Source organism: Pleurodeles waltl, chromosome 2_1 (genome assembly GCF_031143425.1).
Source record: "Pleurodeles waltl isolate 20211129_DDA chromosome 2_1, aPleWal1.hap1.20221129, whole genome shotgun sequence".
In the NCBI taxonomy this organism is placed as follows: domain Eukaryota; kingdom Metazoa; phylum Chordata; class Amphibia; order Caudata; family Salamandridae; genus Pleurodeles; species Pleurodeles waltl.
This window is the reverse complement of record NC_090438.1, coordinates 539,979,159-539,992,285: the sequence shown is the minus strand read 5'-3', so window position 1 is coordinate 539,992,285 and position 13,127 is coordinate 539,979,159. Positions and strand designations below refer to the sequence as shown.

Below are 13,127 nucleotides of genomic sequence, written 5' to 3'. Positions count from 1 at the left end.
AAACTAATATTGTCTTAAAACTCTAACAAATGCTAACAAGGGTGCGTTGTCTGTTAGTCAGCAGTGTGTTCGTGCTGGTGTTTTCAGAGTTATAACATAATACTGCTTTGCACAGCCTGTGAAAACCAACATTGTGTTAAGACGCTAAAGAACACTAACACAGCCTCCTTGTAAGAGATGTCAATAGGCAATGTGTCAGTGTTTGTGTTTTTGACCTATGGAGAGAGAAGGGCTGGGCTCGGATCATGTTCGGACCGAGGGTCCATAAGGACCCTGTGCTGAGCCAGAGCTGGACATATAGCTCGAGCTTTTAAGGGCTCGGCCACCTCAAAGCCTAACATTCGCAGTAATGTGCATTAAAATGCATGTTATCAATCGTTTTTGAATCAGTAAGCTTTCCATCCTAACTGTGCTTGCATGTCCCCATCTCAGAATTGTGGTAGAGTTAAACGACTGATGAGTAATTTGGGTTACATATCTAGTGAAACTAACGGTCAACATTTTGTGCCACCGTCCGTTGACACGGGTAAAATACAGTCTTAGGTGCTTATTATGACTGTGGCGGGGAAGACCGTCGACGGCCATGCTGGCGGTCACAAAAAGACCTCCAGCACGGCGGTGCTCAGACCGCAATATTACGACTGCTGGTGGCCTTCTACCAGTTTACAGAAGGAAAACTGGCAACAGCAATAAAACACCACCTGCCATATTTCAATTCGAAAAACGGCATGGGGGTGTTGTGCTGGGGGGGCGCTGGCACCACCGCCAGCGCCCCCCCAGCACAACACCCCCATGCCGTTTTTCGAATTGAAATATGGCAGGTGGTGTTTTATTGGTGTGTCGGTGCTGGCAGTGCAACTGCCACTAGACGGCCAGTATGGCTGTTGCCAGTTTTCCTTCTGTAAACTGGTAGAAGGCCACCAGCAGTCGTAATATTGCGGTCTTATTTCTGAATATACATTCTTGCCATCACTGAATAAGAGACACTGGGAGTGCTTAAAAAATGTGGGATCTTGCAAAACTTACGGACAGTCACGTGAGGTAAGACTGTCCTCATGTGATCAACGAAATTAGGAAGCTAGGTTAGAGTCAGGCTCACACTCAACCCTGACAAATACATTAAAAATCCCTTTGTTTCAGATGTTGTAATAAAAAAAGCAATTGATTTACAGTCCATGTGTGGCATAAAGGAATGAATGTGACAAAAAGTGCGATCAGTGATTGTACTTTTGAGACATAAAGCATCTCTCAAGTATCAAATGGATGAAAGCACTTACTAGGAAGAAGCCTGATAACCCAAACAGCTAAGAGCATGACTTAAATTGATGCCAGCTGCTTCGATGACCACGTAACAATATTTCTTAGTGACAACTGCTCCTTGGGACAGCTATGCTGTAAAGTCAGACCCAAAGAACTGTCAAAGTCCACATCACCAACAGTTAGATTAACTTCTGAACTTTCAGGCGCCACTTTTATTTAGCGATAGTTGGACAGCAATAAAATAAATATTCAGTGTAATGCTGACTTTCAGTGGTCCTTGAAAAACTGAAAACAGTCTGTCACCTTCTCTATATCGAAAACCGTTACAACTGCATTTGCATGACGTATTTCTTCTCCTTACATTTCTCGGTGGGTTGCAAATTTGTGGCGTTTAAGTGACAAGTGTGAAAAATATCAAAAGTATCATTTATTTTAAAAATAAAATGCAAACCTTCTATGCCTTATACAGTAGATTCCATTTCGAACATTGCAATGTATACTTTTGCTCATTAGGATATTTCAATTTCATCTGAGTTGTAGACGTCTAATGCAAATAATCAGTACAAAATAAAATTCTAGATTTCCGAGATAAATTTCATTCACTTTGCTTATCCTATCATAAGAAACAGTGTGCCTTTCAGACAACTGTAATTCTAACACCTAAACGTCATAACACAACATTGATTCTTAAGCTGGGACCTAAATACTTATTTCATACCTTCTCAAGTGTTTGCTGGTTTCTTTTTAATCTAACCCACCTAATGTACCATTACAAAAATCACCTAAGCTAAGTTGTCAGTTCATCTGGATGTGCAGAGCTTCACAATGCGCAACCATAGGAGGGAAGGTAAGCAGCTCAAAGGTCACCTGACCATTCCTTTTTAGAAAACAGTTCGATATTTTTGGTTTCATGTCCAGTTGTAGCATTAAGAATAGGAACATCCACAAATTCCACAAAGCACTTCCCTTTGTCGCAAGCAGACACTTTCTCTAGCTCCAACACTGTGATATTGTTGGGTGCTGATGTTGTGAGGATGTGCACGGGGACATACAATGTTACTTGGGGGCCCCGGGCTGGCCAGTACCGACCTAGATTGAAGCCATTAATCCAAATTTGTCCCTGTAAGAAAAATAAAAAGTTGGTACATGGTTTAAAGGTGTGTAAGAAAAATAGGTATAAGGCAAAATCAATCATCAGACTCGTGTCCATGCTACAATGAAATCTTGTGACCGAAATGCAAATGGGGAACTGGGGAAAAAGCCCTAACCTTTGCAGCTAAAGTAACCCAGCATGGTCTCGAACAACAAATCATATTAATGGATGGTATGCTGTGAAAACCGCAACCGAATTCCTACAAGGCAGTGGTTCCCAACCTATTGACTCCTGAGGACCGCCAATGAATCATCACTGGAAGCAATTTGTACAATTTAAATTTCAAACATTAAAACAATAATTCACAAAAAATATAACAAGTACACGCCAAACAAATACTCAAAGTACTAGACATGTAGGGCCAGATGTAGCAAAGGGTTTTACCCATTCTGTGTCTATGGAAAAATGTGTTCGTACATATGGCCCATAATTCTTTAATACTGAAAAAAATATGCAAAAATCAAAACATTTTATTGGGAAGGCTGGCGCTGCATCTCGATCTCGACGACTACCTTTTCATTGTTTGGTTTTATTTAGGAAAGGTGAATCCTCAGGTCAGATTTTACATTTCCGGAGTGATTTCGGTTTTGATATTTTTTTAGGTAAGACCTGAGAAACATTTTTCACATAAATGAGTGATCGGGAAAGGGAGTAAACCATAGGGGCCTCTCACCTCTCCCTAGTCTCTCCGTCACATGTATTTCATTTGTTTTAAACCACCTCTCATATCACTGTAAGGTACCAGGTCACTTTACAGGTGACTACAAGGTGTAAGATTCACATGCCATCCACACTGGTAGGCATTTTCTAAGAATGCTTGGTCTGGAGAAGCACAAACTTAGGATTCAGAACACAGCACAATGATTAGCGATGACATTAGTAATAAGAATGTATTTCTACACAAGCAAACCTTTTTTAGCAGCATAAGGAAAATTAAAGACTAGGGAAAAAACTACTTTCTAATTTGTGCCACAGCTCTTTAATGGCAGTTCGTAGCTCACTGTGCTAGATTATTATTATGAACTGCACAGTAACAAAAGAATCTCTGTGACAAAAGCAGTAACCCACTGTGCCATGGACATAAAATACTGTTCTTTGCATGATACACGTACTTTGAAGCAGACATATTAACCATCTGTGCTACCTTTGAGTCCAAACTGCCACTGCCCAAAACCCTCATTCCTCTCCAGCAGGTACATTATTCAATAGAGTTCTCGTTACACTTTTATTTTTGTTGTACACAACCTTTGCAGTGCTTTTTACTACTGAACAAAGGAAGTAATAAATATAAAAACACTACGCATGTGTTTGTCAGAGGCCCCAGCTGGAGAAGTGCCTTTGTCCCAGCCCAGGCCTGCGGACCCCCTGGGAATGTGTCACAGACCCCTGGGGGTCCACGGACCAACAGGTTGGGAACCACTGCTATAAGGTAATAGTGAATTTGATGCAGATCAGATCATTTTAAAGCCTGTGAAATGTATTGCCATCAATGAGCAGCGCGGGCAGCAACAACTTACATCATGAACCAGTGCAAAAAACCAGCAGTGCCCTGCCCAGAGCCTACCTGTACAGTAGGCATTAGTTAATTGGGGGACTGAGGAGAGGTGGGTCACCGTTAAACAGTACCCAATGGGATAACCCTAGGACACATTCCATTGCATGATCTTGCTACAAACAACTTTATCTGCTTGTCGAAGACAGCACTGTGTACAATACTTTAGAACATACCTAGAGTGGGCTTTGGGGTGGCCCCTTGCTCCTGGCTGGGTAGGGTTATTGTGTATTACCTGCTTGTTATTCAATGGCTTTCCTCACTACTATTGCAATTTGCCCCTCCCATGGGATATTTTTCCTAACCATTGTTTCTGAATGGATGAGGTTATCTTTCCACTGCTTTCAAGAAATGGCGTGAAGGAATTATTTTTCATTTTACTTTTAATGCTTCATGGGAGCAGATCACACTCTTGCTTTGCATTGCATCCTGTATATTCATTATTACCTATTTTGTCATTTGACAAATCGCTGCCTGCAATTTTGTAACAATAAATTACCATAACCAAAATCCAAGATATCCACTGGTGCATTTTCCACTCCAAGATGGCTGTTCATGAGTGCACATGTGCTGATGCACCAGTGAAAATGTTAGTTTTTTTTTTTTAGAAGGATAGCAAACAATCATTGGCAAAGCCCATAGCTCAGCACCTGATCCTAACAGACAAGAAAGAAGTTGTTGCCAATGCTTGTTCAGCTAGTCTGTGCCAATACATACATGAAGCAACTATGTGCATATCAGCCTTGGCCATGCCAGCATTAGGTGGCGCATCCCAAACCTCTAGGTCATTTCCCTTATGAAGGGTACTGCAAGCAACCCCAGTCCTGTATGGCCCAGAGTATTTACCAGAACCGAAATTAGGTTAAAAAGGCCAAGCAGGGCCAAAAAACTTCTGCGGCTGCTTGTAGTCTCATTCATATGACACACCGTCCCACACTGAGCCCCCGGAGCTGGAATGGTGAAGAATGTAGCGGGAACAGGAGCATTAAAACTGATCACAGATGTTAGCACAAGCATATCTCAAAAGCAAGGGTGATCAATGGTGTTTTCAGAACACGGGCTTTGCCACGTGCTAATGAATTTCTGCACCTGGTTAGAGAACTTGAAGTATGCTTTGAGACATATCACTCAATACTTCTTTGCGTACTGGTGAGAAAATATACTATAAATAGTCATGGCAGTTCCTTAGAACAAGTTGCAAATTGTAGCCTAACCGGATGATGCCATGTGCACTGTAACTGTAAGAAAAACCTTCAGGTTGCACGCTCATCCTGGTCCACTCAAACATAATTTCGGATGAGGTTTCAGACTACAGCAACTTTAACTGTGGCTTATTTCCACTTTGTGGATGCGGTGGGAGGGTGTTTGTTGACAACACTGTATGGTTGTTTCATTTATTTCTAAATTTAATGCATGGTGTGGCAGCTTCCAATCCAGGCCAAGCGTACTGGTGTTTAACGATCAAGCCACTGCTTAATTTGTGAAAGGATATGTGACAGAGCCCAAAGTTTTGCTCAGAAACCTGCGGCACTGGTACTGAATGTCAGAAGTGCTGAATACCACAGCTGCATAGTCTTGCTTTCAGCTCATGTCACTTTCATCCACCACTAGACACTCCTCCTTGTCCCTTTTTATCTCACACTTTCAGATTCTTTTTCATCCCTGCTTTCTTTACTTGTCACTGTTTTTCCACCTTTCTCTGCCTTCTTATGTCCCCCTTTTGTATTTATCTAGCTTGTTCTGGGTCAAAGTCTGATGAGGAAAAATATGTGCTGATCCCAGAAAATGAGTGCTAGTGGGCCCCACTTGCTCAAATTATGCACTGGATGCCCATGGCAACACTTACAATTGTATTTATTTAGCTGTTGCTGTAGAGTTTATTGTGTTTTTCACCTTGTATTTAAATTCTATATAGCTTGAATTCAATCTAAGTGCAGTCTTTTGTGTGAAAGGGGGATTGGCCAAGTACATCTTCTCTCTTCCACCAGCCCCAGCAAATATTCACTCATAGAAATTTAAAAAAAGTAATACAATCGACATAGTACTGTGGCCTCTAGAAGTCCCAGTGGAAGACACTAATGTTTTTCAGTCACTAGTGATACGAACTTCCTTTTAAAGAAAGTTGCAGATTATGGAGTTGGCCAGGACAATGAGCCTGCTTGCATAATCTTGTATGATGGATAGAACCAGGTTTACTTTGAGTCAGGGTTACTGTTTAAATAGGTAAGGTGTATGTGCGCAGGCTGATGTGCAGACAACCTGCGCTAATGCGTCATACCAGGAGGACCCACCTTTAAAAAACATGACAGCTCCCAGGTACATTTTCAGAGCAGTTGTGAGAGCAAGGCCAGGTTGGGAGGAATGGGGTGAACAGTCTAGCCATTTTACTTTGACTTTTCCTTCACAACGTGTCTTGTTTTAGTAGCTGGCTGGTGCAGCAGTGTTAAAAGGCTACACCTTTACATTTAAAAATTCCCCAAACCTAGCCTTATATATCCCACACCGACTCCAAGGTCATTTTTATGAGAGAGATTTGAACTATTGTGGAATGTTTAACCGTGCTTGTTAATTTGTCTCATTTCATTGGAACTCCTTTTTTTAAAAAATTCACAAATTAAATTCAGTCCTACGTAAATAACATTATTTCAACATTCAAGTGTGTAGTATTGAAAAGGTAGCATCCCTTTGGACGTCACATGCCTGAGAAGAAAAATGTTTGGAAATGGGATGCAGATTTATTTTTATTTCAAAAGATTTCCGTGTTGATTCTTATTTTCAAAACCGCTCTACAGCAAGTTGTACTGCTATGAAATGCATTAATCCTACATTCTAGTGTTTGATAGCAGAGTCAAATGGCTAATAGCCATGTGCAAGCGCTGAGAAACAGGTATTAAAAAACAAGTTTTGCAAGGCCAGTGGGTATGGCTTGCATTTCATCTACAAGACAGACCTATTTGCTTTGTCAATGCTTGCATCTTGTTTATTGTGTTACTAAAATGAGCTTTGGCTGCTAAGCTGTTTTACTAAGGTGGCACCAGCATTTTTCACATTCAAAAGAGGTTGCCCATTTCCTAAATCAGACTAGCAAATGTAACACATCTCCCCTACATTAACGTTTCTACACTTCTCAGAAAAAGAGACAAATATACTCTCAAAACTGTCTGCCTGTTTCACAGCTTCATCGAGACGAATAGGCTGACATTTTATTTTCAGTGGCATTTGAACACATAAGAAGCATTCTATTTTAATAGATGAGGCTCAGTGTTAGAATAAACAACAGAGCTGTCTAACTTAGCACAGGAAAGGGACCGGCAGGTCATGGGTTTGAATCCCTATATAGCTGGGTGAGGCTATGAGGCTTCCAAGCTTGATAATATGAGTAGCCCTTTGAGTGATTCCAACAAATGAGTTGAATTGAGAACCATTTAACTGGGCAATAGGATGACCTGTTGTTTAAAACACATATAAGTGCTACAATGCAGGGCATTAAGCACAATATTAAAACAAGTCACTGTATATGGGATAAAGTACCCTCTGCTGTACATTATACGGAGCTTCACTGAGGAGTTTTGTGGCCATACAAAGGAACGATGCTGAACACAGAGTTCATAAGGTCATGGAACTTCAAGGTGACCTCCAGTATCATTTTAGCGTATGGCAGAGGGTTTTCTATTCCTTATAATACATGATCATGCCGTCACTCATCCCACAAACCGTGTATACCTTTAAAACAATACTACTTTATATGGAAGAGTTAGCATAGTCTGCAGGGCAAAATTAAATACAACAAAAATAAGTTAGTAATTTGCTTACAAATTATTAGGATCAGTTTAAAGTAAATCAGAAAAAATAGGCCGTCTCAGGGTGAATAGTAACCTGCAGAGAGATATGAGTGATTCTTTCGTTTCTGCACTGAATACAGCATGCACAAAATAAATATGGTGCCATAAATCTCTCCTTTGTGCTGATCGCTGCTTGTTTTAGAGAAACAGATCATAAGAAAATAAAGTCTTTCAACTGGAGTAGCAATGAGGCTCCATGACCTGCCCTTCGCCTTATCTGCTGGCAGCAGGCATAATGACATCACAACTCAACTTTACAACTGCAATAAGGAAATTAGAGATTGATTAAAAAAGGGATTGCAGATTCCCGCGTTTTATATTAATAAACGTGCACCATGAAATTTCTAGCTTATGTAGTCAAAGAGATTGCGCACGTTGCCCTATATATGTATGGAAAATGTCTTTTTTAGCACTATGGAGACTTATTTAGCCATAGCTGTAGAATCTATTATGTTTTGTCACCTACTTCTTACATTCTACATACACAGCTTGGATTCAACTTAAGTGCGGGCTTTATTGTGAAAGGCGAATTGACCAAATATGTCTGTTCTCTTTCACCAGCTAAAGCACCATGAAATGTAATTCAAACAACAGTTTTATGGTTGTGGTCTCCAGAAGTCTCAGGGGAGGATACTTATTTTTCTCAGCCAAGTGACAGTAACTTCCTTTTCGAAGAAAGTTGCAGATTACGGAGTATGAAACGGAGCAGAAAGGCAGACCGTAAAAGTGATAACGTGATTAATTCAGAAATGTTATTTAACCTTACCTAACGCAGTAGAGAGAGTGGATAGTTGTCCCAACCTCTGCCTCCTAACACAAGTCACTACTGTTCAGAACCGAACTTGCTCATTTTTACAGTAACATGTATAAGATGTACATCATGCAGACGCTGCAGTAATTCATGGTTCAATTTTGGAACATCTTGCAAGTGTCTAACCCACACTCTTTTCTCATTTCCTTTAGCTGCAAGTACTACATTTATTCTTGACTGTAGCAACCCGATTCAAAGAATGACTGATGTGTTGGGTATCTGTGAATCAGCAACCAAATTGTTCAATTCCTTTCTGGATACTAGGGTAAAGTCATAACGAGCAACTCCTAATTGTTCGCCAAGAAAACGCAGTTTACATTCATTTGGAGCTCCTGCTTGTCTACATCTTTGTCAAGGCCTTACATGACATGCTTTGCTCCCTGAATGTATAATTTCAATCAATCAGTAGATTTGTAGAGCTCTACTTGTCACCCGTGAGGGTATCCAGGCGATGGCAGGGTCCAGTTGATTAGCTGAATAGCAAGGTCTTCAGGGACTTTCATAACTCTGGACTAGATAGGGAGGTCCGTAGATGAAAGGGTAGCTCATTCCATGTCTTTTATTCTATTTTGAAGGGGGAATGACCTCTTCATCTGCTATGTTGGGGTGAGGGTTAGAGAAAGGGTCATGGAGTGGAGGTGCCTGGTGGACTGATTGAACTTCAGGTGGTACTTCAAGTAGGTAGGTCAGCAGTTGTGTAGGGCCTTATATGCATAAATCAGGTGCTTGAATGGACATCTTTCCTGTACAGGGAGTCAGTGGAGTTCCCTGAAGTAAGGGGTGATGTGAGTTGGTCCAGGGAGAACCAGGATGAGTATGGCTGCAGCCTTTTGTATGGTCTGTAGCCATCGAGGGAGGTGAGCTGCGATCCCTGCGTAGAAAGCGCTGCCTTAGTCGAGTCAGCTGGATATGAGGGCCTGGCTGATGGTACGTCTAAAGCTTTGGGCTAGCCAATTTGAATATCTTATGAAGCATGCAGAGGATGAAGAAGCAGGAGACTGAGTTGACATGAGTCATCATGGTTAGCTTGCTGTCCAAAATGATGCCTAGGTTCCTAGAGTAAGTCCATTGAATGATCATCGTTCCATAACCGCAGTCATCATATTCATCGGATGAACATCGTTGCATAGGCAAGCCAACATTTATTTCGTCACAACAAGTGACTTTTTCAAGGCTCTAGAAGTAAGCACGGTCTGAGGAGTACCAGATAAGTGACCAAGGTAGGCGCAGTATGAGCCCATGGTAAGTCTCACACCTCGGAAAGGTGAGCCAAGGATAGTGCTGGCGAAGAGACATGTGTTCTGAACATGGTCTCACATAATTTAGACCTTCTCTTTACACTACTATGAACGAGTTACTTAACATATTTCTTAGGCATACTGTTCATCCAATGAATATGATGGCTGTGGTTCTGGAACGATGATCATTCGATGGACTTATGTCGATGTATTCTAATTAAAGAACCTACAGTAACTGAACTTAACTGAAGGACTTTTTCATCTACGAACTCCTTTGAGTGCTGCAGTGTCTGTAACAAATTTTGTGTGGTGTTTCTTTGGAACACCACAATTACGCTCTAAGGTAGTGGAGCTCACTCAACTGTATTGCACCACAGTTCTTTGCTAAATACGTAATATCATTTCTATACTTACACAATATTTGGGAAGTGCATCCTGTATACCACCACTAACCATCATCCTCCGTGTAGGTTCCTAGTGTAGTCAGTCAGGGTAGGAGTAGGTCCGAATTCTGAGGGCCACCAGGATGCGACCCATGGGGAGCTTGTGTTTCCGAAAAATTAGTACCTCTTTTTCCTTGTCCAAGCTCAGCTTCAGGCAGTTGCCTGATGTCGATCATGCAGTTGTGGAAGTTGGTCTTGGTGTTGGTGGGGTCTTCTGAGAGGGAGAGAATGAGTTGTGTGTCATCAGCATAGGATATGGTGCTGAGTCCGTGGATTTTAGCAATGCTGGCCAGAGGAATTATATGTGTTGAAGAGGATGGGGCTGAGGGAGGATCCCTCGGGTACTCCACAGACTATTTCCTTGGTTTGGAGGGGAAGCGTGGGGGGTGGACTTTTTGCACTTTTCAAGTGAGGAAAGAGGTAATCCATCTGAGCGTGGATCCTTAGATGCCCCTGTTTTGTAGCTTTGTGATGAGTGTGTGGTGGGAGACGGTATGAAAGGCTGCTGAGAGGTCTAGGAGGATAAGAGCTGCAGTCTCTCCTCGGTCAAGTAGGGTTCAGATGTCATCTGTAGCTTCAGTGAGGGCTGTTGGGGTGCTGTGATTGCTGCAGAATCTGGATTGGGAGGAGTCAAGTAGGTGCTTCCATTCCAGATGTGAGGAGAGTTGCTGGTTGATGGCTTTTACTAATACTTTTGCTGGGAAGGGAGCAGGGAGAATGGTTGGTAGTTGTTGAGTTTGCTGGGATCTGAAGAAGGTTTCTTAAGTAGGGCATTGACTTCTGCATGTTTCCAGTCCTCTAAGAAGATGACCGTGGCAACTGTGGTGTTCAACAAGGGGGTGAGTATGTGGCTGATTCTGGATTCGCCTAGGTTTAAAATGTGGTGAGGGCTTGTGTCGACTGGAGACCCTGGGTGGACAGAGTTCATGATGGAGATGGTGTCCTGTGGAGCGAGCTGGCTCCATTTGGTTAGTCAGATGTCTGTCGTGGTAGTGGGGTCACTGTGTTGCTTAAAGAAGTTGGTGGCCTTGGGCTAGAGTTTGAAGTTTCTGTAGATGTTGGCGATCTTGTGGCAAGTTCATGTGAGTGGGTAATGTTTGTTGCCACTGAGGGACTGGAGAATTTTTCAACAATGTTGAAGAGCTCTTTGCTGTTACTAGAGCTTGATTCGATGCACAAAACTAAGGCCTTTATTTAATTCTCTCAACTGTTTGTGGTAAATGTTGAGGTCTTTCTTGAAGATGGTCTTGTCGGTCATATCCTTGCTGATGAGCAATATCCCTTACAGTTGTTTACAGTGTCGCTTAGCAGTTCTGAGGACTTCAGTGTACCAGCTAGCCTGCTTGGCAGACATTCTGTGGGTGTTGTTGCCGATAAGAGTGATGCTGTCAGTGTAGTTGGTGATCCAATTGTTGAAATGTCCTGTCACTCTGGTCTAGGTTGCTGGAGGAGATGGGGTGGGTGGTGTTGAGGGCGATGATCAATGTGTCCTTTGAGAGTTTGCTCAAAGGCACATTTGCTTTATTAGGGGGCATTGGGAAGATTGGGGGCAGAGGTCTGTGAGCTGTTGATGTTCAAGGGGACGATGAAGTGGTCAGACCAGGTGAGTTCCGTGGTGTGGCTGTACCTGATGCAGTTGCTGGAGGTGAAGATGGGGGTCTAGCATGTGACTTTGGTGAGCGTGGGGTCATGGGCAGGATGGGCGAGTCCAATGTTGTTCATGCTGTCGAGGAGATTGGTAGTCTTGATGTCACTGTGGTCGTCAAGATGGAAGTTGAGGTCACCATGGGAAATATAGTTGTTGGAGTCTATGACAAAGGAAGGCGATGAAGTTGGCAATAAAGCTGCAAAAGACTGGGCGTGGTCCTGGAGGACGGTAGGTGAGGGTAACCCGGATGGTGGTTTTGCAGTCTGTTTGGAGTCTGAAGTTGAGGGGTTCCATGGCTGGGGTGATGTCATCTGTAGTGGAGCAATGGATGGATTTCTTGTGTATGATGGTGATCCCTCCTCCAGGCATGTTGTTGTGGTAGTGTGGATGATCTTGTATCCTTTGGGTATTGAGGTGGTGATGTCAGGTACAGAAGTGGGGTTGAGCCAGGTCTTAGTGAGGAAGAAGACATTGGGTGTAAGGGTGGAGATGGGGTCCCAAATATCAGTGGTGTGTTTGCATAGTAAGTCTGTGTGCTGAGAAGGGCGCATTCCAGTTGGTGTTTTTGTTTGGGGTGGAGCTGGTTGGTGAGCCGGTGTGTGTGCTGAGGCAGGTGAAGTGGCAGTAGGTACAGGTGAAAGATCCTGCCATAGAGTGTGGGTCGGCGCAGTGGCAGTGTTTGTTGCGGTGTCCGGGGTTGAGAGTGCAGAGCTTGGTGATGGTGTATCTTAGGGGGTGGGAAGGCCAAGGGTCGTGGATGAGCGTGGTCCAGGTGTGAACAGGTGCAGACAGGCTTGCCTTTGGTGTATCCACTGGGTGGTTGCACTGGAACCTGAGTTAAGTAGGTCCTGGGGTGGGCAGGTCTTCTGTTGGCACGAAGAATGGTAAGTGGGGAAAACCCTGGTGGGAAAACCTGGGCAGCCATGGTTTCACTGGATCAGGTTGCAAAAAAAAGAAACTGGAGGCCACAGGCAAATGGCAGACTAGGTGTCCATGTGCCTACTAATGCGGTTGCGCTGCAGGCTTCATTACATAGGTCCGGTGGTGGGCGGAGATTCTGTTGGTGGGAAGAACGGTGAGTGAGAAAACCCAGGAAGGAAAACTCAGACAGCAGGCATTACTGCGTTAAGCTGGAACATGCAGGAACTGGAGGCCACAGTCAAATGGCAGGCTAGGTGTC

The 13,127-nt window shown here is 43.1% G+C and overlaps 1 protein-coding gene across 1 annotated transcript in view; it reads right to left on the bottom strand.

The window, feature by feature from the left end:
* Positions 1-1,439: 1,439 nt before the first annotated feature.
* Positions 1,440-13,127, bottom strand: part of GLB1 (galactosidase beta 1) — a 193,322-nt gene continuing 181,634 nt past the window's right edge. The window contains exon 16 of the mRNA XM_069214293.1: positions 1,440-2,380. Within this exon, the coding sequence (XP_069070394.1) occupies positions 2,117-2,380 (264 nt within the window). The 3' untranslated portion in view covers positions 1,440-2,116. The remainder of the gene's footprint in view (positions 2,381-13,127) is intronic.